General features: G+C 35.0%; 1 protein-coding gene across 2 annotated transcripts in view; it reads left to right on the top strand.

Moving 5' to 3' along the window:
* LOC139122399 (tubby-related protein 3-like) overlaps positions 1-21,888 on the top strand; it is a 53,202-nt gene that overhangs the window by 9,219 nt on the left and 22,095 nt on the right. Inside the window, exons 2-3 of one of the 2 annotated variants that reach the window (XM_070687788.1) lie at positions 2,282-2,348; positions 19,648-19,937. In XM_070687788.1, the coding sequence (XP_070543889.1) occupies positions 2,326-2,348; positions 19,648-19,937 (313 nt within the window). In that variant the 5' untranslated portion in view covers positions 2,282-2,325. The remainder of the gene's footprint in view (positions 1-2,281; positions 2,349-19,647; positions 19,938-21,888) is intronic. The other variant, XM_070687784.1, reaches the window with a different exon arrangement.

The following is a 21,888-nucleotide window of genomic DNA, read 5'->3' as shown; positions in this document are numbered from 1 at the left end:
CCTGTTTCCTGGAAACTACAGCAGCTCCAGTATGTTTACCAGCATACTGGTACAAAACAGTCACTTTTGATGATTTTTTGGCAATTCTTGTTTTTAATGTTGACTACACTTTCTTGCTCTACTCTTCAAAATATATTGAGATACATGTACGTAGTATTCATCTTGTCAACTCAGTCTGTAGGTGTGAACTGCATTATTATCGTTAAAAAGTAAATTCTGATCTTGATTAGGATTCAAATATAAACAATAACATTGGATTAGATGGATAGATGCTAAGTTGGCAGGCTAAATAGTAGGTAATGGTACATGTATATTGTATTTTAACATGCTTGGAGTAGAACAAGTATTGGCATACAAAACAAAACCAGTGAAAAAGATCTTCAACAGTTACCGGTATATCTTCTTCTGGACCTTTAATTAAACATGTTATGGTGACATACATACAATACACATAATATGTGTACACACTTATGTACCATGCAGTGAAACTCCACAAGGCAGGTCATTATACTATATACCGGTATGTACAGTAACCAAGGAGAGTAACTCGATATTTAATTAATTTAATTGTCTAGAGTACAGGGTACAGTAGATTACTCACCATGTAATTCCATTTCTATTGATTCTATGACAATAATCTTAATGATGTTACCATTTAATTGCAATCTACTTAATGCATATCATTATCACCAGTGAACAATGAACAAATTGCAACATTGTTATGGTATTGCCATATTTTGATAAATTGCTCTTGAACATACATGTACATGTAATATTCTCATAGAAAGCGCTTTTTAAAGAACTGTTTCATACTTTCGCTTGAACTCAATAAAATTCTTGGGTTCAACATTTCTGAGGAATCAAACCTTTGATACAGGTATATATAATAATTTGCCAGCCTTGCATTTGTCTCTATTGATTTGAATAACATCTGAATAATATGCATAAATATTGAATATTTCCATGGAATAATGTCCAGTATTCCATGGCACTTCTTGGTATAATACCAGTACATCTAATCTGACAACAATATATACCATTACCCATTCTATTTGTATAGCTGTTAGTGGGAAGCGACCGTCAGAAATTATCTTTGTACCCATTCTTTTCAGTAGCAGTAAGTAGTACAATAAGGTTTTGTAATTTCATAAAAATGCGATTTTACCTTTACCATAAAGCAGACATTGTGATTCTGTAATGAAATAAATGTGCCATGCAAATATATGACTGACATGATATTACACATGTACCTGTAGTGTGATTGAAAAAAAGGGACAGTCACCATCTTTGGTATTGTTTTGGTTATTTTTGTTTCTTTTGAAAAGATGGATTTTATAAGCTTGCCTAAAAAGTGTGTGATAAACATCCCAGTCTGTACGTACATGTAATCATGTGATGTACACTGCACAGATCATCAGATGTTATGTCAATTTGTAGTACGCAACATTTGCAGAAGCCTACAGTCTTAGTGAATGAGCGGGGTTTTAAAAAGAAGTACATGTACCATTAGTTACACATTTAAGAATAAATGCCAAAGTTTTGGTTCTACTTTTACAATCCACTCTAAACTCTCCACCTTCAAAATCAACAATAATAACTGTATGATAAGTCGTCTTGCAAATTTTTGGATGAAGACCCTAAACATCCTCAAATTTAGCAATATTTGGTGTCCAATCTCTAGGCTAAGGCATGGAAAAAATAAAGACCTCAATTTTGTTGCCAGTCTGATCACAACAACCCAGATTTCTTTTCAAAAATTGAAGTTTGCATTATTAAAACTTTCAAAGTGACTTGAAGGAAATTTTTGTTGAAAATTTTATTTTACCCTGAGGTGCGCTCAACCAAACATGTACATGTACGTCAGAAGGCAATCATGATGGTAGATCCATGTACATCATACGAAATACAGATAACCAAAGAAATATCAAGTGGTTGAGTGTACCATATAAAGGTGATGACATCTTAGGGATGTTGAAAATTTGGTTTCATGCATGGGTGGCAAATAAAAGTATACAGGTGGGAGTGTGTGAGCACACAAAGTTTATGCAAAATGTCCTGATTTGTTACTAAACCTAATAATTTTCACTGCTGGTAAATTTTAGCTGACGACCGTTTGTTCTTGTCGGCTGCCAGCTATTTTCTACACCTCAGTATGACCCAACAGTATATCAGTACATAGCTGTTGAATTATCGCAAGGGCTGTAGCGTAGAAACTGTGCTCACATTGTCTTGCATGTGAATGTTAATGTTGATGTCCTGTGTTTTATATCTACATGTATAGAACAGTAAGACAGATCTAGAATATCTTTCCTGTGTGTACTAAATATGGCTAGTAGAAAGAAGAGCAGGTAGGTGAAGTGTGTATGTGTTGCGTGTCGTGTCGTGTCATGAGCGAAAACCCACTACTACTACCTACAGAAGCACACTTTATTTCTGTTGTCAGTCAAGTGCATATACTAACACTCTAAACACCATACTCATGTGTACATAAATTAATAACTGTAAATTTTGTATTATTAACCCATCAGGTAGAGTAAAACACACTGGTAGTGTTTTTCAATGTCCAATTTTGTTGCTACTTGTAGGAGCTCACAGAATTATTTAATTAATATAATATTTCAAATTTGAAACTAAAACTGCAAACATCTGAAAAATGTTATCGTCACTTTCAATACTCTGTGTTCTATTTCAACAAATAATCTTTGTATAAGTAGAGTGCATCTTGGGGGCAGAAATTCAAACTCAAATTTTTACAATTCTTTTCTGATCTCGCACTTGTGGAAAACCTACAATTTTATTTTCTCCATAGTGTTAACACAGGAGTGGTGGTTGTTTTGAATTTTAAATATCACTAAAACGTTAGTTCATTTGTTTCTCTAGTGCCAAACTTTATACAGCAGCCTCAGATTTTTAGTCTTTGTTTTGTAAGAGAATGGTTGAAAGTTTCATTGAGGAAAGTGTGAGCAAAATTAAGTCTTTCACTTTCAAGGTGTATACTACATGTACATGTACCTCTAAAAAGTACTATAAATACTGGTATAGTGAGAATTGACTCAGTTAATAATTGTAAAACTTTTTCTAATCAGTGTTATTTATCTGATCATGAACAAACTCTTTGTAATGCTTTTTTTTCCATGATAACGTTATTTAATTGGCAAATGCTGTCTCTTGGGAAAAGTTTCAGTATTTTTGTCATAGAAAACGGGTACCAGTTATGTTTTATTGCCCCAAAGTACACTGTACAGTGTACATTTACTAGCAAAGCTGTACCCTGGTAAATGTTATCAGGGTTTCCCTTGGTACTGGTATTTCAATGCAATCAGATTTAGGGGACAGCAGAAATGTTACTGGGGTTCCCAAATCATTTACCAATATTCAAGAACCTTACGAAAAAACACTGAAATGTACAATGTCATTGTTAACAAACAAAGTCTAGTTCTGACTGAAACAAGTTGTTAATAATATCATTGACATTACACCTGTATCAACTTTGATGATGAGATGATCACTTCGCATTTCAATACATGATTTGGGAGTAGATTAAAAAAGTGCAATATTTTACAAACCGAAAAAAAACTACAAAATGGAAAATACAGCATACCCGTACAATATACATCAAAAGTTGGAGCTACATGTACATGTAATAATCCTTTAATACCATCCTTGAACAGAGTCTCTCTAGGGATTTGTCAACAAGCATTTGCAGTATAAAATGGGTACCTCCCTCTTTTAATATGAAATTATGCTTGTCTACGTCAAGTTGCATGAAATTATGTTGTGTAACAAGCCGTGATGTCATCACCTTTCAATGCATAGCTCTTGAATTTATGATTGTACACGCACCACAAAAAAGTTCAAAGCTATACCACAATAATGATGTGATTATTTTTTAATATAAAGTACCATAAGCCGCTGATTGATTTCTGTAAAATGGCTGAAAGCATTAATTTACGTGAAGTATTAAGGTGGTATATTGTACAGACCTTGGGACTGAAATGAAAACTGAAATGTTTGCTCAAACTTTCCTTATATGGAAAGTTTTAACCATACTCTTACCAAATCAAAAATAAAATTAGGGGTCATTGAACAAATTTGGTTCTATAAAAAGCAAAATAACTGTATGGGAAAATTAAATTTTCTACTGTCGCAAAACTAAGACTGTGAAAATATAACATACCCCAAGAACTTCTAAATGAGCCACCATGTGAGATAGACCAGAAAAACAATTGTACAAATTTGAGAGTCCCAATATCTGTTCCTGAGGTGAGTAAATTTTGTCCCTACATCTGTATACATACATTCTGAAACCGTTAAAACCTTACAAAAGGTGTAAAAACTTCATCCGTGCAAGTGTGAAAGAGAAAAGTATCCCGCAATTAGGCCTCGTTTCTGTCAAAGAAATATGAGGAGAGCACACGTATGTCAGACACTTGCCTAACACAGCCATAATTTCAGTAGTAAAGATACGCCAAGTGGGACAAATAACCGTTGGCAAGACACCAACTTTGGAATGTTTATGATGTACTTCTGGCCTGTCAACTGTTTCAGCTTGTCAAAATGGACTGCTGCTTGGAGCAGTCTATGATGAACAGAAATGGATGTGCATTTTGCTGAAAGTCTTGTACTGGGGCTCCCTAGGTGGCAGTACCGGTTTGCTTTGAGATTTCATGGCATTTTGTCCACTTAAACGGATAATGACGTACAGTATTGTGTGGTAACACAATTAAAAAATATATGACAGTTATTATGGAGTTAACTAAGATTGACTGCTGTAATGGTTTAGCACCTGCTACACACAAACAGATTGCTTGAATACTTGTGTTTAACGTGAATGTTACAAATTGTTGGATGGTCCCACTGAGCAGTCTGTAATCCACTACAGTAATCTTTTGTGACACTGACAGAAATTGCAAGTTGAATTATAACAGTTACAAGCTGTGCTTTGCACACATAATGTTGAAAATTTAGGAATAGAAATTAGAAGTTTGAAGCTGTGCAAAAATTCTTGGCAATGCCGTCATTCTTGAATTCACAAACCATTCTCCTTCCAAACTGCACCCAATTAACATTGTATACATATATCAGCATATGGCACTGTTTGTGAACCGCAACTTTTGCTTAATTTAATCTGTTGAATTATTCCAGAGATATGGACCAAACCATATTTTTCCCTCCATAGTTGCAATGTTTGTACCGTACATGTACATTTACCCAAGTTGATGATACCTGTCATAATTGGGATTTGTCTGTGAACCAATGTTTTACATGTTAAATATCATGACATTTTGGCTTCAATATTGTGTTGTGACTTGTCAAATAAAAAGTGACAGTTGCCTAACAGTTGATGATTAAGACAGCATGTGTATACCTTTAAGGTGGTATTTCCAACTCTGATAAGTTGTAATTTTGTCCCTTTGAGATGGAGATGTTTCATCGGTCATATTGATTAATACCACCGCATTGAAACCTATGATGAACGTTATGACATTTCATTTCAGTTCTATTAAGCTTTTGTACAGCCTTGTGTAGAGTGAAAAACAAAGATGATGTACGTCATTGCACATACCAGCGATGACCAAGAAGTACTTGTATGATTTTCATCGTGACTCTAAGTTCTTTTTAATCATTTTAATATCAGCCTTGATAAATGCACATACATGTACATGTAGAGGTTCATGCAGGCACCATGCAGTCGGTTTGCAATCATTAACATACAATCTGCCATCTGAAACTAGATGTGTTTAGGTATTAACAGTATGAGATCTTGGGAGGAGAGGAATCAAAAATAAAAAAAAAATCTGCAAAGTAAAATGTGCTAAGAAATTTTTTGAGAAAGAAAATATTCATGTAAAAAAGTGTTAAATTTGTGCGTGTGTAAAATACAGCAAAATATCAAAGGTTTATAAGAAATTTGCATGTTGGTGTTGTGAACACCCCTCCAATGATGTAATGGTCCATCTGTTTGTATATATGGTATATACAGGTATACAACATTGTATACCAATGTACCATACACTATGTCCTGGGATACAGTACATGTACAGGTATTAACAAAATTGTATCAATGTTCAGACTGTTTATTGGCATCCGACAGATGACAAATGAAATCAAATAGAACTTCTAGAATACAGCTTAAGGTAGCACACACCTTGAAAGTGAAAGACTTAAACTTTGGCCCAAACTTTCCTCAATGAAACTTTCATCAATCCCTTCACCAATTCAAGAATAAAAATCAGGGATCACCATGCAGAGTTTGTTGTTACTGGAGGAAACTAATTACCTAACATTTACTGATTTGTGAAATTCAAAATGGCCACCATCTGTGTATTAATTCGATCGGGAAAAAAATTTAATTTGCGATTGTTGAAAAACTACTACAGTGAAAATTTTTCTTACCCCAAGTTTAAAATGAGCTCCCACCAGTGGTAGATCAGAAAAGAGTTGTAAATACTGGTACAAGTATTTGATTTGTACCCGAGGTGCATTCAACCTTACATTTGCAACGTTTATCAAAAATTGAGCATATCAGTACTTTCAAGTACATTCAAGTTTTGGTCCATCAACTGTGAGCCGTATGGTAGACCTCTGGAAGAAAAGATTCAGCCTAAAGGTATATTTAGAAAGACCTTGTTCTGTGCAAATTGGCTGTTTCTTTTAGCTAGTGTGAAACCTGTTACAAAAAAATACCGTTCATAGAGAGCACATGCGTTGTAATTTATGACAGCTCAGTTTGCATGGAGGCTGTAAAGTGAGTGCACTGATTGAAATAGATAATATATTGCCTGGTATGTTCAACATACCAGCAGTTCCAGGAGACTGCGAAATCATTGTATCCTTTCTGTACAAAAATTTTCAAAAATGTTGTGGGAGTGCTGCATTTGCTAAAAAAACTAACTTTGTATGCCCTGCTAATTAGTTTGCTTGTTGAAAAATGTAAGGCCAAGGACAATTTCTTGGGGTCATGGGATGGCGAAGTGTATAATTTCAGGTCTTTATTGAAAGTTCAAATCGGTGACATCAACTCTTCTTTGGATTCCGTGGCATGATTGCGTGCTTTGAATTACTGCATTCGATACAGGGTATCCAATACAGCATGCTAAATGAAATTGAATCCGATTTTCCCATTATTCAGGTTAAAGATCTCAATGGTATAACTTTTCGTGTGTTCCATTCGGGTCAGTCACAATCAGGGTGCGCTAGATGATTTTCATTCGTTATGGACATATATCTGCTATTCAGACTGATATTATATTGCTTATTTGTTTCTAATAAATAGTAATAGTTGTATCTAACTTGGTCACATAAAGAAATATTGCATATATTGTGCAGGTTTGGTTGTACATCCACAAAAATGCCTTTAAAAACTGTAAAAAGTAGCGTTATGCTGTTTCACTTCAAAATGTACTTAATTTCAAAATGTTTTTTGGAACACAGTGTTAAAATTGTGGAATTTTTAGCTTACATATGTTATTGCAGAATACCTAATCTTTCTTTCACAAGTTATTTCATGTGATTATGTGCATCGGAACAGAAACTGTGGTATTTTTACCAAAACTGTAACATCGTTATGTTTTTTGTGTTTTGTGACCATAAGTACATATACCTTTAGTTTATATGTAGAAAAATGGGTAAAATATTGTAATATTGAATTTAATTCCAACCTCAACATCCATGGCAAGCATTTTATACACCAAAATTAAAATAAATTGCATATTGTATTGTTTTGTGAATAAATGAAAATGGAGATCGTTGTGGTCGGAATTTCTTGTAGCGTCCGTGACACACTCATATCTTAAGGACAACAGGAGTTATAAAAGATCTGATGTCACAGGCCTAAGTGTCAATAGGTGCCTACCTTAAATAAACAAATTATATAATTACTGTCCCTTGTGTTCACTATTAATATTCCTAAAATATGGAAATGTAGCATCCGTGACGGTGTAGCGTCCGTGACGGTGTTTACTACATAGTCATAATTAATAACTATTTAAAACATTTTAAAGCAGTTAATCCACTGAAACATATAAATACTAGTGTGTATTGTGTGTACATACATGGAGTTGGGTTACAAAATGTCTTCAAGGCATAAAATTGTAAATTTGCACAAAATTGATTTTTTTAAAAGTAATAAAACACTCAAAAAGTTATGTTGAGCCTCAACTGTAACACTTAGATTGGTGTTTTTTAAGAATGCAGTAATTATATTGAATATGTTATTAGAATTCTAGTGAAAAGAACAATGAATTCTGTGCTGTATATGCATTTATTATTGTGTATTCCATTTCAATTCATTATGTCACGGATGCTACAATAAAATGCAAACATTGTTTTTCAGATTATAAGCCAATCTAAATGTGAAATAACCACCACATTTTATTGTTTTGTTATCACATTTTGAATTTTAAAAAATCAAGGGGGTAAGAAATAACATTTGTGTTAACTCTGTCTCCACCACTTTCACATATATATGAAGGCAGAGAGTACGAACGTAAAGTCGGCGTCATCCTCATCCTCATCCTCGTCCTCAGGTGGCCTTTCTAGCTGACACTAAAATGACGCTACTCAGCATCAGCTTCAGCGGCGTATCCAAAGATTGCGGAGGATACGCTACCCGATGATGGATAAATGATAAAATTCGCCCATAACTTAAGAAAATAACAACTCCATTCTTTCTCAACTTTCTTTTGAATCCTAAAACTGGTTCGCATTTTATCGTTAGAATATCTCATATGGACTAGTTTTTTTGAAATGTTCGTAATTTTCAGTCCATGGATTAGCGGATGTGTTTGTTGGTATCCTCTTAACTCTTGCGTTAAGATTTTCCAAAAATTGGTGCAAAAAAAGTATACATGGTCCGAAATGTGTAAAAATCGCCACCATGAGAGGTGATATGACAGCCCTAATTATTCAAAGGACATATAAAACAATTAACCTGTATAACTATGACTTGAGGCCTGAAAAGTCAAGGTATTATACATATAACCTTTGAACTTTAAGGAAAATAAGGGCTAAGAATGTTGCGTTATAACTATAACGTGAGAAACGGGTATTGAGAGGAGAGGTAACTAAATTTTATGAAATGCAAATACCACTGTGTTTTAATTAACATTTACAGTGATATGAAACTTGGAGCACATTTTTAAAGTCGTTTTTACAATTATCATTCCATCAGACGCATTCGGGAATAATCAGATCTGACGCCAGTGAAGCTGACGCTGTAGCGTCATCCTCATTTTCATTTTCGCGTGACCTCTGAGGCTGAGGATGAGTATGACGCCAACTTAACGCTCGTCAGAGAGTACAGATATATTATAGAACAGAGGTCAAAGGTTGGGCAGACTACGTCTCTGATCTCCAGCCTCACCTAGGTGTGTGCGCGCCCCATCCTGACAGGTGTTAGAACAGCTGCAAGCCATTTGGATTTCTTGGGTGGTGTGTCAGATACATTGTAGCAAATTTTATTGTGGGACCACAGGTCAAAGTTTAACAACCTGTCGCTCTAGCCTGATCTGGGTGTCTAGTTTTATCTTGGTTTTACACTTTAAGTAAGGCAAAACAATGTTAACTGTGTTTTTTGACATATTGAAGTTTATTACTGGTATCGACATTTTTCACATACTCCAACTGATTTTTGCAGCAGTCGCCATAGCTTTCTTGTTCAATTTAAGGAAATTGTCAATGTTTTGACACAGTTTTCACAATTTAAATGTTAGATAGAGAAAGGTTTTGGAGAAAAGAAAAAGAAAAAACCAGATTGTTAATTGCTTTTTATATTTCAAGTTGACCTAACTTTCAAGTTTGATTTTGGTAGCGTCCGTGACAAAATTACATGTCATACTGAACAGAAAATATTTTAAAAAGAAGTTCATTTTGATTACACTGAATGGCATTAATATTGTTGCTATAGCATGGTTAATTCATGACAATAAAATCTTTAAGTACAGCATACCAGCGGAAGGACATAGAGAAGTTGAAAGTTCTATTAAAAAATATGATCAATATTGTTGTATTTCTCACTAAACTTGAGGTTGTGTTTATTCATGGAAAAATTAAGTAAATCATACCAAGTATAGCTTATTTTAATGCCAATATGCATCTTTTATATTGTAATAACATAAGAAAGCATTAACAAATCATTGTTTAAAATTTTATTATGACATTTGTGTTTCATGTTCAACATTTCTGTAGCGTCCGTGACACTGTGTCGACCATATAAAACAATGTGCACTGTGGTAAAACAAAATGACGTTTGCTTCACCAAATTTTAGGAAGATATGCCCCATACCATAACCTTTCAACATATTATTTAACTGGACAGTTATCATGAACTTGAAATTTTGACCTAAGTGACACACTCTAGCGCACCCTGATTGTGACTGACCCGATTATTTGCCTATGTCAGGTGGCGTAACGGTTCTTGCCAAGTTCATCAGTCACCAAGAGGTCAAATTCAATAGAAAAGAAGTTTATATCCCAGTATCTTGTACTTGCTAACAGTCTACAATGTATATCATTAGATACTTTGTGGTTTGTGTCATTCTGATGTACGGACCTTGAATTTTATGCTGATATTTGAATTTGTAACTTGACCTTAAAGCTATCAAAGGTCGTCGGGTCAAATCTATAGGTTTACAGTATCTACTAAACTGCCATTTTCATCTTTACAGATGAACACAGCTTTTAAGGCTTCATCAGTGATCAAAGTTTAAAGATTCAAAGTCAATGTACAAAAGTAGACAGAGTCTGATCTTGCAGATGTACATGTAATATATTTGCTGGTTGTAGTATAATTGGCCCTTGAATGATCTTTTGGGTAATTGCCGAGATTCAATGTACAGCTCATAAACTTGCATATGTGCTTAAATTTATTTCATTGTGTGTCTTATAAAAGTCATAATTTAAGTGGATGAACTGTGAATTTCCAAAAATTGATCATATTCGGTGCTGCAGATAATTTCTATATATAAACGGTACACTATGGAATATTATAATACATGCGTATGCTTTCCACAGTGGCTACATAAATATTATTAACAGTGACATAGAAAGAATCATAAACTTACATGTAGGACAGCATAACTGTGTTTTAAATTTTTTTGTCTCTCAATTTAAAGATAAATACATGTACTACTGTACCGGTACATGTATATACTGGTACTTTTGGCCAATTTTGCCCAATTTCTGCATAGATTCATTCTTTTTAAAAGCATAACAACTTGTTATACATTATATTTATTAACATGAGTTAAAGTTGTTTCTCTGCAGCAACTTTCAAATCTCTTCTTACAATGTTATTTAATTGACATGGTAGTACAGATTTTAAAACAAGAGAATGGCATGTTAAATTTTTGGTCAGATAATGAAAGATCACTGAAATTATTATTATCTTTGTCAGCACTACGTGGTTGTCAACGAAACAGACTGGTGTATGTTCAGTACAGCTGATCAAAATTACAGTAGATTTTTGACTGGGTAGCCAGCCCCAGGCTGACGCTGAGTTTTTTTCATCGCACCAAGGTCTGGCTTGATAATCATCCTTGTCAAACACAAACCTCTTACTGTAACTTACATATAGCAGCAATGACTAGAGGGGTAGATTTGATTTTTTTTTTAAGTGTCAAGGAATGAAATAATATGGTTCTAGGCCGACACTCATTACTACAGAACAACATGAACAATACCAGATGACGTACATGTATTCTACCATATGTAAAACAGTCTGAATTGGATTTGTTGATTGGCTTAGTTCAGCACTCTTGTTCGCATGATGCCAGCTTTTTCGCAAAACGGGAATAAGTGTAGCGCTTGGCAATGAGCTCAATTTTATGTCTAAACAAATTATGTGTGTTGCCATTAACGCGCCTTTCCAGAAACTTTTTCAATTTCTAAAATCAGGATTTCTGCGTTATGCAAGAAGTTAAAAAATTTGAACAAGAAAGAACTTAAGGGTCAGAGTGTTTTAAATAGGGTAGGGAGGGGCAACTGCAATATTGTATTGCTGTACCGATGTACATGAACCGGGAAAACTCCTGGCAGGCACATTGCTTGTTTTTCAGAAAACTGATAACCCTGAAGACTTAAAGAATTGAAATTCATCTGGTTGCCCCGGCAACAAATCAAATATTAAAAGCTTTTGAAGTTTTCTCTTTTCTGCCGTATACTGTAGATGGATTCAGAATGTTTTTCAGGTGCTTCCCTGCCAAATTAATCATGATTATGATAGGTTGCCAGAGCAATAATCTCCCTTCCATTGAATACATTGTGTAGATGTATGATTTGGTGTCTCTTTAGAGTCTTCTTGGTTTAAAAATTAACATTAATCAAACTTTTTATCAATAATAAGACTCAGAAGTTAATCAAATATAATTTACTTGTATTAATCTGTCATAAAATTGTATAAATGGTGAAGATACATCATTGATGTACCAGTATTGCACAACCAATATAATGTTATTTGTATCATACAGTGTGAATTGCATTATTTTGGTATGGATGTCATTTATGGTGCATTTACAAATTTAAATTACCGGTACACATACATAACATGCACATAGATGAATAGTACTTTACAGGAAGGGTGAAATGCCCATTTATTTACCAATAGTTGCCATATCTTTGCGTATAGTACAGAATATGGTGTTTCGAATCAGTATTCAAATTCAGTGACAGATTTATGTTACCTAGACTCTACAAAACGACACTGTTACTCATCGACTCTATTCTACAATTTTGCTTGATATAAATACATGTATCGTTATATCACATCTCTGTAACATATCAATACAAGGTTACATGAGCTTACTTAACTGTGAATATTTTCAATGATAATTTTAATATTCATATTATTTACTCTAAATAATACATTTTTCAAATTATTGATAATGAAATACATGTAGTTAAAATATTTTACAAATGAATCTGTTTGTTGTCACAGGGCAGGGGTTGGTTATAATCATGTCAACGCCTGTATTCCTGTAAAGAAGTCCCATTTGCCACAGAAGAGCATTTGGAATGTACCAAAAGGCTGCTAGACAATAAAATGCTAATCCCAACATCAATTATGAGATTGAAAATGCAAATCTAATTGGATAAAATTCATTGTCATTGCTTTGGTACAGCTGATGTGGTAATGGAACTTTTTTAAAAGCATATGTGTATATTATTACATGTCCCGCATATTGAATGTCATGCACTTAGCAAAAGATTCAATGCAACTTTATCGATGACGTCACTGGCCAAATGCACATTGAAGTGGAACTACCATAATTTCAACTTGACAACTTAGAATTTAAAAACCTTTAAATTACATATTTTACATAGGAAATCTGTGTTTTAGAAACGTGTGCAATTGATAAACAGCATAACAGTGATTTAAATGTATCAGTGTGCTATTCAACAATGAAAATCATTCTATTTTTTGATGATTTTTTTTCTAACATGGCGGTAGAGCATATGATTGTCATTAGTAATAAACCTAAACGATTGGAGTGAAAGCTATGTAAGAGAGGCATGAAATAAACACTACCGGTATATAGCCCAAACACAGGACACCATTTGCTCTCCTTGTGTTGGGCAAATGGTCACCTACGTGTACCCTCAGGCACACACACGTAATCCCTTGTTTGGGTTAAAATATATAAAAATACAGTGTATAATATGTACCGGTAGTTGATTGTCATACTGGTATGTGTACCCGTAGTAATTGCACAGCATTTTGATGCAAAGTACCAGTGAGACATACACTGTACCTTGAAACAGAAAGATTTCAACTTTGCTGAATTTTTACTAAAGAAAAATTTAAACTATTCTCTTTCATAACATACAAAAAAAATCAGGATCAATGTAGAAAGTTTAGGATTTAGAAAAAACAAATTACCTTTACATTGATTCATCTAGTACTGGTATATTATTTGAAATGTTACTTGGCCACTATACCAGTACCTTGTGTAAACTCAATAGGGAAAAATTAAATTTTCAACTTTCACAAAACCAAGGTGAGGGGAAAACTGAAGTTAAACATTAATTTTAATCCCAGGGTAGTGTAATTTTCAATCCACAGTGCTTTGATTTGGTTTCAGTGGCCGCCGTGATTATAACTGTAAGAAGAGATATGTATATTGGTTGAGTATGTATCAGTGCTGTCACCATGGCAATGATTTGTGATTTGAAATACAACCTTTGTTTATCATATCAAAACAAAACAAAGAAAAATTTTCAGGGTTGAAAAAAATCAATGTTGTTCAAAATTTCTGATCTAGAGCAATCTATAATTCACTGAACTTTTAACTTAATGGTTCAACAATATGTTGCAATATACATGTATTCAACCAACATACATGTACGGTATATCAGTTAATGTTATCGGTAACGTGTTCAGTGTTCAGTTATACCACTTGCAATAATGTTTTTGTTGTCAATACATTATTGATTCTGCTGTCTAACAGAGCATCTAGTGAAAGACTAACAAATCAGATGATTAGAAACTTAACAAATGTAGTTTCAATGAATGAGTGACAACACCATCAGAAATACAATGTACATGTGCATTGACTAATATAGTGAAAGGCTTGCAACTTGCAATGCGGTAGTTAAGTTGTGAGGAAAACAGATAGCGTCTTTTCAATTGTCACATGACATTTACATGTACATGTACATTCAAAATGGCAGTGTCAATGTCATGGCTGTTGATCCTACAAGTGCAATTCATGCATTTAAATGTATGCCAGTGCAATGAAAGAATGCATTGCTCAGTGCATGGATTTGTGTATTCTGTATCACAGCAAATGTACTTGTACAATACTGTACCCATCACAAGGCAACTCTCCGCACATTGTACAGTGCATACCAGTGGATGCTGGGCATATTCACGTACCCGGGTTCAATAACCATTCCTGGACACTTTCCATACATTCCTGATATAACTGCCATCAGAGCAGAAAGGTGAAAAGTTGAAGCAACGACACTGACAAAATTACTCTCTTTCCCAGGAGCTCTGAGTAATAATTTATCTTGCAAGTGATAATTAAGTAGCTCAGGGAAGGTCTCCCCTGCACCGGTATGTTATCTCCAAAGCCATCAATTCAAATGTTGATTCATCAGTGATGTTGCCACGCAAGTAGCTTGTTGCTTAGTTACCATACATGTTGAATGTAACAATTCACTGTACAAGGGCATTACCCAGTAGCCACAATCAAACATTGTTATAATTTTCCAATGAACAGATCTGTGCCAGCTACATGAACACACTGGTGGCTATTTATGAGTTAAAAATTAGTTTCATTGACAATATTTTGGTTTCTAGTGAATAGTGAAGAGTCTTGTGCAGAAATATTGTTTTCAAACTCCATCAGCTGCTTTTTACGTTGTTTCCAGTATTAAGTATAGTTTCTTGTTCAACTTGCACGCATACCCTGTTCACCCCTAATTTCCCAGTGAACATGTCCACACGTACCATTGATAATAATGGGTTTGGGCCAAACCATGATGGTTAAGGGGTTAAATCATTTCAAAATGCTGGGTGTTCAACTTGTCAACACCAACCTGTGTGTGAATAATGCCCAATGAAATCGTTGACAAATGGATTTTTGTGTGAATTAGAATTTATTTGTCAGCAATACCATTGCACACAGTATTCAGTGTTAATTGTGTCTGCAACATGCAAGTCAAATACTGTGTATTTGAAGATACTTCAAGGAGTAAAAGATAAATAAAAGTATACAAAAATGTAAATTTTGAGTAAAAAATATTGAAATATATAAAATATATAATTTTTCTATAACAAAAATAAAAAAAATATTGTCAAAAGTTACAGCTATTTGCTAGATGTAAATACTCATGTAGTAAATGCTTGTGAGAAAGATGCGAAAGTGTTGTCTCATGCAGTACTGTAATTTTCCATCAATGCTCTTCTCATTCCATTATAACATCCATAATAATTCTGATGTATTCTAGTCGGCTCCAACACACTTGCAAGTTTATACATATCAGTCGATCAGACATCAAGAAACTAATAACTTTGTATCAATTCTCCATCAGCGTCATCATTTAGCATAATTGGGGTCACAGTGTCACGTAAGCAGTGTATCAGTAATGGTGTTTTCAAATTGATTTATTACAGGGAAGGGATTCTTTCCAGAGTCCAGAGTGTCCATTAGTAACAAACATATTCTTGCAAATTAATTTGGACATTTGGGAGGATAAACATATCAAAATCCTTTGAATTGAGTTGAATTTAGCTTGTGCGTTGATTTAGAAAAGTCTGAAATATTGCCTCTGTGCTTGAATTTAATTTTCCAAATTCTCCCTTGTGATAATTTTATTAAAATGCTCCGTACAACTTGCTAGAGTGATTGTGCTATTGAGAATAGAGCGTAAAACAGTCATTCAGGAATTCTGAATTTCATGCAATTTCAGTTCATAATTGTATTTATTGTGGACAATCAAATCTGACATACAATGAGTTTATTTACTTCACTGATGCTGAAATTTGTTTTTGTGCAGAGAACTGCGTGGTAAATGTCATGTAACATTTCCCCAACGTGTGATTCCCATGGAATTATCAAAACTCTCTCCTGACTTTGTGAAACTATATTCCTTTAAGCAATGTGGAGAATAACTGGATTTGCCAACAATCCAGGTACTCTACACAAATAATTTGATATGCATTATTTATGTGCTTTTCCATGTCTGTTGAAGATAAAACCAAAACAATTCTATGAATCTCTATCATCAGAAAAATCTACTACTTGGAAATTGTTAGATAAAAATGAATGGGAGTTTATCAGTGACTATACCGGTATAAATCTTGCAATGCACTGGCATAGAGAAATTTTATCTGATTGAACAAAATACTGAATGAAAGAAATTAAACCATTTAATGAAATGAATTATATAATAATGACTAAATTCTATTTCAGCCAAAACACGTCTCAGTAGATTAATTATTGGCCATTATTTTATGGCTGTAATAAATTGTCTGCTTTAATAATTGTGAAGCTATTCCATGTACCATTAACAAATAACCAATAAATGTTGTACAGCAGAAAAGGCATACTGACAGTATACCGGTAGAGGAGATGTATTTCACCTGTGAATACACAGTACATGTATACCGGTACTGTACATGTAGCATACATGTAGGTGATATACGAATTGATGCATATGGGTACAGTGATACATGTATGTCTACATTACTTGTAGCCACTGTCATTGTTACTGTCATTTTAATTTGAAATCTGGAAGTGAGCATTCCATTTTGGGGAAATCAACCTTCCAGGTTACAATGTACATACATACATTATAACCAGATAAACAAACCTGTAAACAAACAAACAGAAACTGTTCTCATTAGTTGAAAATCTTTCCAGGATTTTAATCTTGAGAATAGGATGTGAAGTATTTGAATATCACAGTGTACCCTTAACCTTTATGCACATCAATAGCGATTCATACAGTACAATTCTGTGGCCTCCTGCTGACAGTTCATATGCTATGGTATACTGTATACTGGTACACAGCCTCCAGATGTCGAGAATGTGTGTCTACTTACACATGAATTTAGTGACAAATGCATATCCTTCCATAGAGAGGGTTTAACTTCTGTGTGTTAATTTATTGAAAATAGAAGTGAGAGTTAATCTTGCTTCTCTGTGGTGTCCTCTCATGGACCAGAAAATTGAAAATAGTTTTAAACATGAATTTAGTGTGTACATGTACATACATACGGTAATTCCATACTTTTGACAAAGTGTGATTGCCCAGGATACAATGGGATAGTGACTGTAGCTTATTGAAAACATTTCAATCTCTCCACCCCATCCCCTGTGAAGAGATCCACAATCACAAATCACCATCAATAACAATGAATTTGGGCCAAACCAGTCTGGTGAAAGGGTTAAATGAGAATAATGGAAAAATTCTTTAATCCTTTCAGAACTCTGTCCCTGCAGTACTGAATGAAATCTATTCAAAATTGAATGGTTAATCTGCAACCCTGTTAACAGTACCTTGATTTAACCTACCGGTACATGTAATCATTTGACTAATGAAGTAAGATTATCCTAATATTAGAAGGAGCTTTTACACTTTCAAGGAGTGTGTTTCCAAATTCTAGCCCCTCATATAATTTAAATGCCAATTGTTAAACACACCACTTCATACACACTCTTCAATCTCAAAGCCATATTATGGAGAGATTATTTCTGCTTTATCACTGTTTTGATAACCTACAGCAATTTTAATGCCATACCTGAGTACATGTACCAGGTTAAATATTGTATGGCACTGTAGCCCCATGCAGTGTACCGTACATATACATTTACAATGCTATTAAAATTACAGTGTAATGAAACCAACTTTTCAGAGGTCTCTTACACTGTCAGGGCTCACTCCCATACACTGGCAGTATAATATGGTTGACACCGTATACAAGGCAAATGTTTGGGAAGATACTGGTACCGGTGGGTAAATGGTTCAGGTCCTTGGGATCTGTGTATTATACAGTATCCAGTGCTCTCCCAAGCCTTGAAAACAATAAATGCGACCAATTTACATAACAATGCATAATTTGCATATTCTTTTCAAAATATATTCCTTTGTACAGTTATTAACATATTGCTAGATTGTTCCAAAAACAGAGGGTCGGTCCACCCCTGATAATCCCCTTTTGGTGGTATCCAACCGTAAGTTCCTACTGCAAAAAAAAATCCCAAAACAGTTTAATAAAACAACAAGTAACCTGGGAACGTTCACTATCTAACCCTGCACATAATCACCACATACTAATACACATGTACATGTATGTTTTGCCAAGTCTGTCCTAATGTTTCATGTGATAACAGTAGTTCTTCCAAACAGTACGTACATGTACATTGGAAGACTTTCTCACTGTGTGTATGATGGCCATTGGTTTCAAACTCTAGTCTCAGACAAAAGTACAGTGATGATTAGTGGAGGGACAGTGATAGGGTACATGTATATCCGTGTACAGGACAGAATGATCACAAATTTATGTGCAACCAGTGTTTTTACCAAGTTCCAGAGACACAGACACATAGTGGTTATTACTGTACACCAACACTTATACTGACCCCAATATGACCCCCTTGGTAACATTAACCCCCACTGTGTACTGTAGGAAAGGACAACATTTTCCTCCAAACCCTAACCCGATAATACACATGTACATGATGAAATATCAAGAAAGCCCTGGTACACAATGTATGTACCAGAATGACAGGAAGGCCCTGGTAAAACTACCCTCAACAACAACCATGCAACAAAAAATAGTCTAGACTTTAGTCTATTTACATGTGCATTTGTATGTATATCGGTCTTTTGTTTTTTTGTACAGTACATGTACCCGTACATGTAGCGCGTTTCAAAATTTGAGCAGATTTGAGGGGCGTTATTGACATACCAGTATTTAACTAAATCACGTTCATTTTCAACGCTGGCTTTGCAATTTACTGGTATGTTTACGGACTCTCCTGTGTTGGACATGTGAGAGTTACCCCCAAAATTGAAGGATGCTTTTGCAATATACAACTACTGGGTACCACTGTAACTGCATAAGGAATACACCATAGTTAGGATGAGATCTTATTTATTCATTGTTTGTGAGTTTCACTGTTCATTTTATCTCTACAGTAATCGATCCAGTTCACAGAGTGGCTGGACATCTGCCCCGCCGGGAATCGTCGACAATGAAGGCTCAAGCTCGCCAGGAAGTCTCCGACAACAGAAACTCGAAAAACAGCGTGCCTTACTTGAGAAGAAACAGAAAGAGAAGCGCATGACGCCTGGCATGGTGTTAGCCAATGAGGAAGTGCGTGCCTCTTCCGGAGGCAGGTCTCGCCGCAACCGCCAAGAAGAAGCCCGTCCATTGGTTGATGTTGGCAGCAAGAATAGCAGTGTCTATCATGGGGATGATTTTGGAGGTGGGTTTCATAGCTGACGATGTGATATGTCATGCAGACAGATACACTGTGTTTACAGTTCAGGTCATGAAAGTGCTATAAGTGAAGTGAAACTGAGAATTTTACTGGTACAGTATCAATGTGTGAATAGCTGTACAGTATGGCTGTGCATGATAAATGTCTATACCGGTATATTGAATGTATCAGGGGTTTACATCAATATGCAGATGCCATGTAGCATGGGAAATGTAGACTTTCAGTTTCATTAGCTGTAACTTTTGGTGTATTTTCCATTATCTAGTCGTATTTGTAAAATGCAGCTTCTAGTCCAAAATCACTTTGAAGTCCCAGTATTCATCTTGTCAGCTACTATGCATTTCAGCTTATACATATACCAGTACATGTTGGTATGTGTCGTAATAATGATAACTTAAGAAGTCTGGTTCATCTGATGAATCTGATACATGTACCAAGATGCCATTATTAACCCTGTGAGTGCTGCTTTTTCCTGCCAAAATTTTAGTTCAAAATTTTACCAATTTTTATGAAGTTTTTTTAATTTTTTAAACAGTTTTGCACTGAATGGATATCACTTTTTATTACCTACAGTTTTTGATCAAAACTTTGGAAAAAATCTGAAAAAAATTGTCTGGGCTACATTTTATGACGGTGACAAAAATTGACTGCGGCACTCAAAAGCAATATTTCCGGTTATGAGTCTAAAGTTCACCACTACCAAAATATGAAAGTAAAAGACCATAAAAAGAAGCCATGAATAGCATGTTGGCTGTTCTGTATATCATCTACACCCCATTTGATGTAAGTCAAAACTGAATGAACAGCTTTAATATTTTTATCATTTCTGAAGGGGTAATAGCAACCAAAAACAACAGCATACTGAAACTTTTGTGTATTTGGTTGCATTTATTTAGGTATGGTCAAGTTTTTATTGCAAAAATTTCCGCATGTTTGTGTAGCTTTTGAGAGATGCACACAAGTTCAAAATGTACAGGATGATTTGTACTACTACCATATATACATGTATAAGGATCAAAACAAATGACCAGGATTGAGTTGGTGAAGTTGTTTTTAGTCCCCATGGACACCGTCCGGGGGACTTATAGGTTTGGTCATGTCCGTGCGTGTGTGCGTGCGTCCGTGCGTGCGTGCGTGCGTCCGTGCGTCCGTGCGTCTGTCCGTTCACGCAGATATCTCAGAGATGCCTGAAGCGATTTCATTCAAACTTGGTACAAGGATTACTTCATATGTCATACAGATGCACGTCGATTTGTTTTGTGATACGATCCAATATGGCTGCCAGGCGGCCATTTTATTACGATTTTTTCATGTACAGAGCCATAATTCAGGCATGTTTCAACTGATTTTATTCAAAGTTGGTACAAGGACATTGACCAATCTCATAGATATGCATGTCAATTTGTTTTGTGATACGATCCAATATGGCCGCCGTGCGGCCATTTTGTTAAGATTTTTTCATGTACAGAGCCATAACTCAGGCATATCTCAACCGATTTTATTCAAAATTGGTACAAGGACATTGACTTATGTCATACATATGCACGTCGATTTGTTTTGTGATACGATCCAATATGGCTGCCAGGCGGCCATTTTATTACGATTTTTTCATGTACAGAGCCATTACTCAGGCATGTTTCTACAGATTTTATTCAAAGTTGATACAAGGACATTGACCAATGTCATAGCTATGCACATCAATTTGTTTGGTGATACGATCCAATATGGCCGCCGCGTGGCCATTTTGTTACGATTTTTTCATGGACAGAGCCATAACTCAGGCATATCTCAACCAATTTTATTCAAACTTGGTACAAGGACATCGACCTATGTCATACACATGCACATTGACTTGTTTTGTGATGCAATCCAATATGGCCGCCGTGTGGCCGTTTTATTACGTTTTTTCATGTCCAGAACCATAACTCAGACAGGT

The sequence above is a fragment of the Ptychodera flava genome, chromosome 2 (genome assembly GCF_041260155.1).
Source record: "Ptychodera flava strain L36383 chromosome 2, AS_Pfla_20210202, whole genome shotgun sequence".
In the NCBI taxonomy this organism is placed as follows: domain Eukaryota; kingdom Metazoa; phylum Hemichordata; class Enteropneusta; family Ptychoderidae; genus Ptychodera; species Ptychodera flava.
The sequence above is the reverse complement of the archived record's forward strand: the minus strand, read 5'-3'. Positions and strand labels throughout refer to the sequence as shown.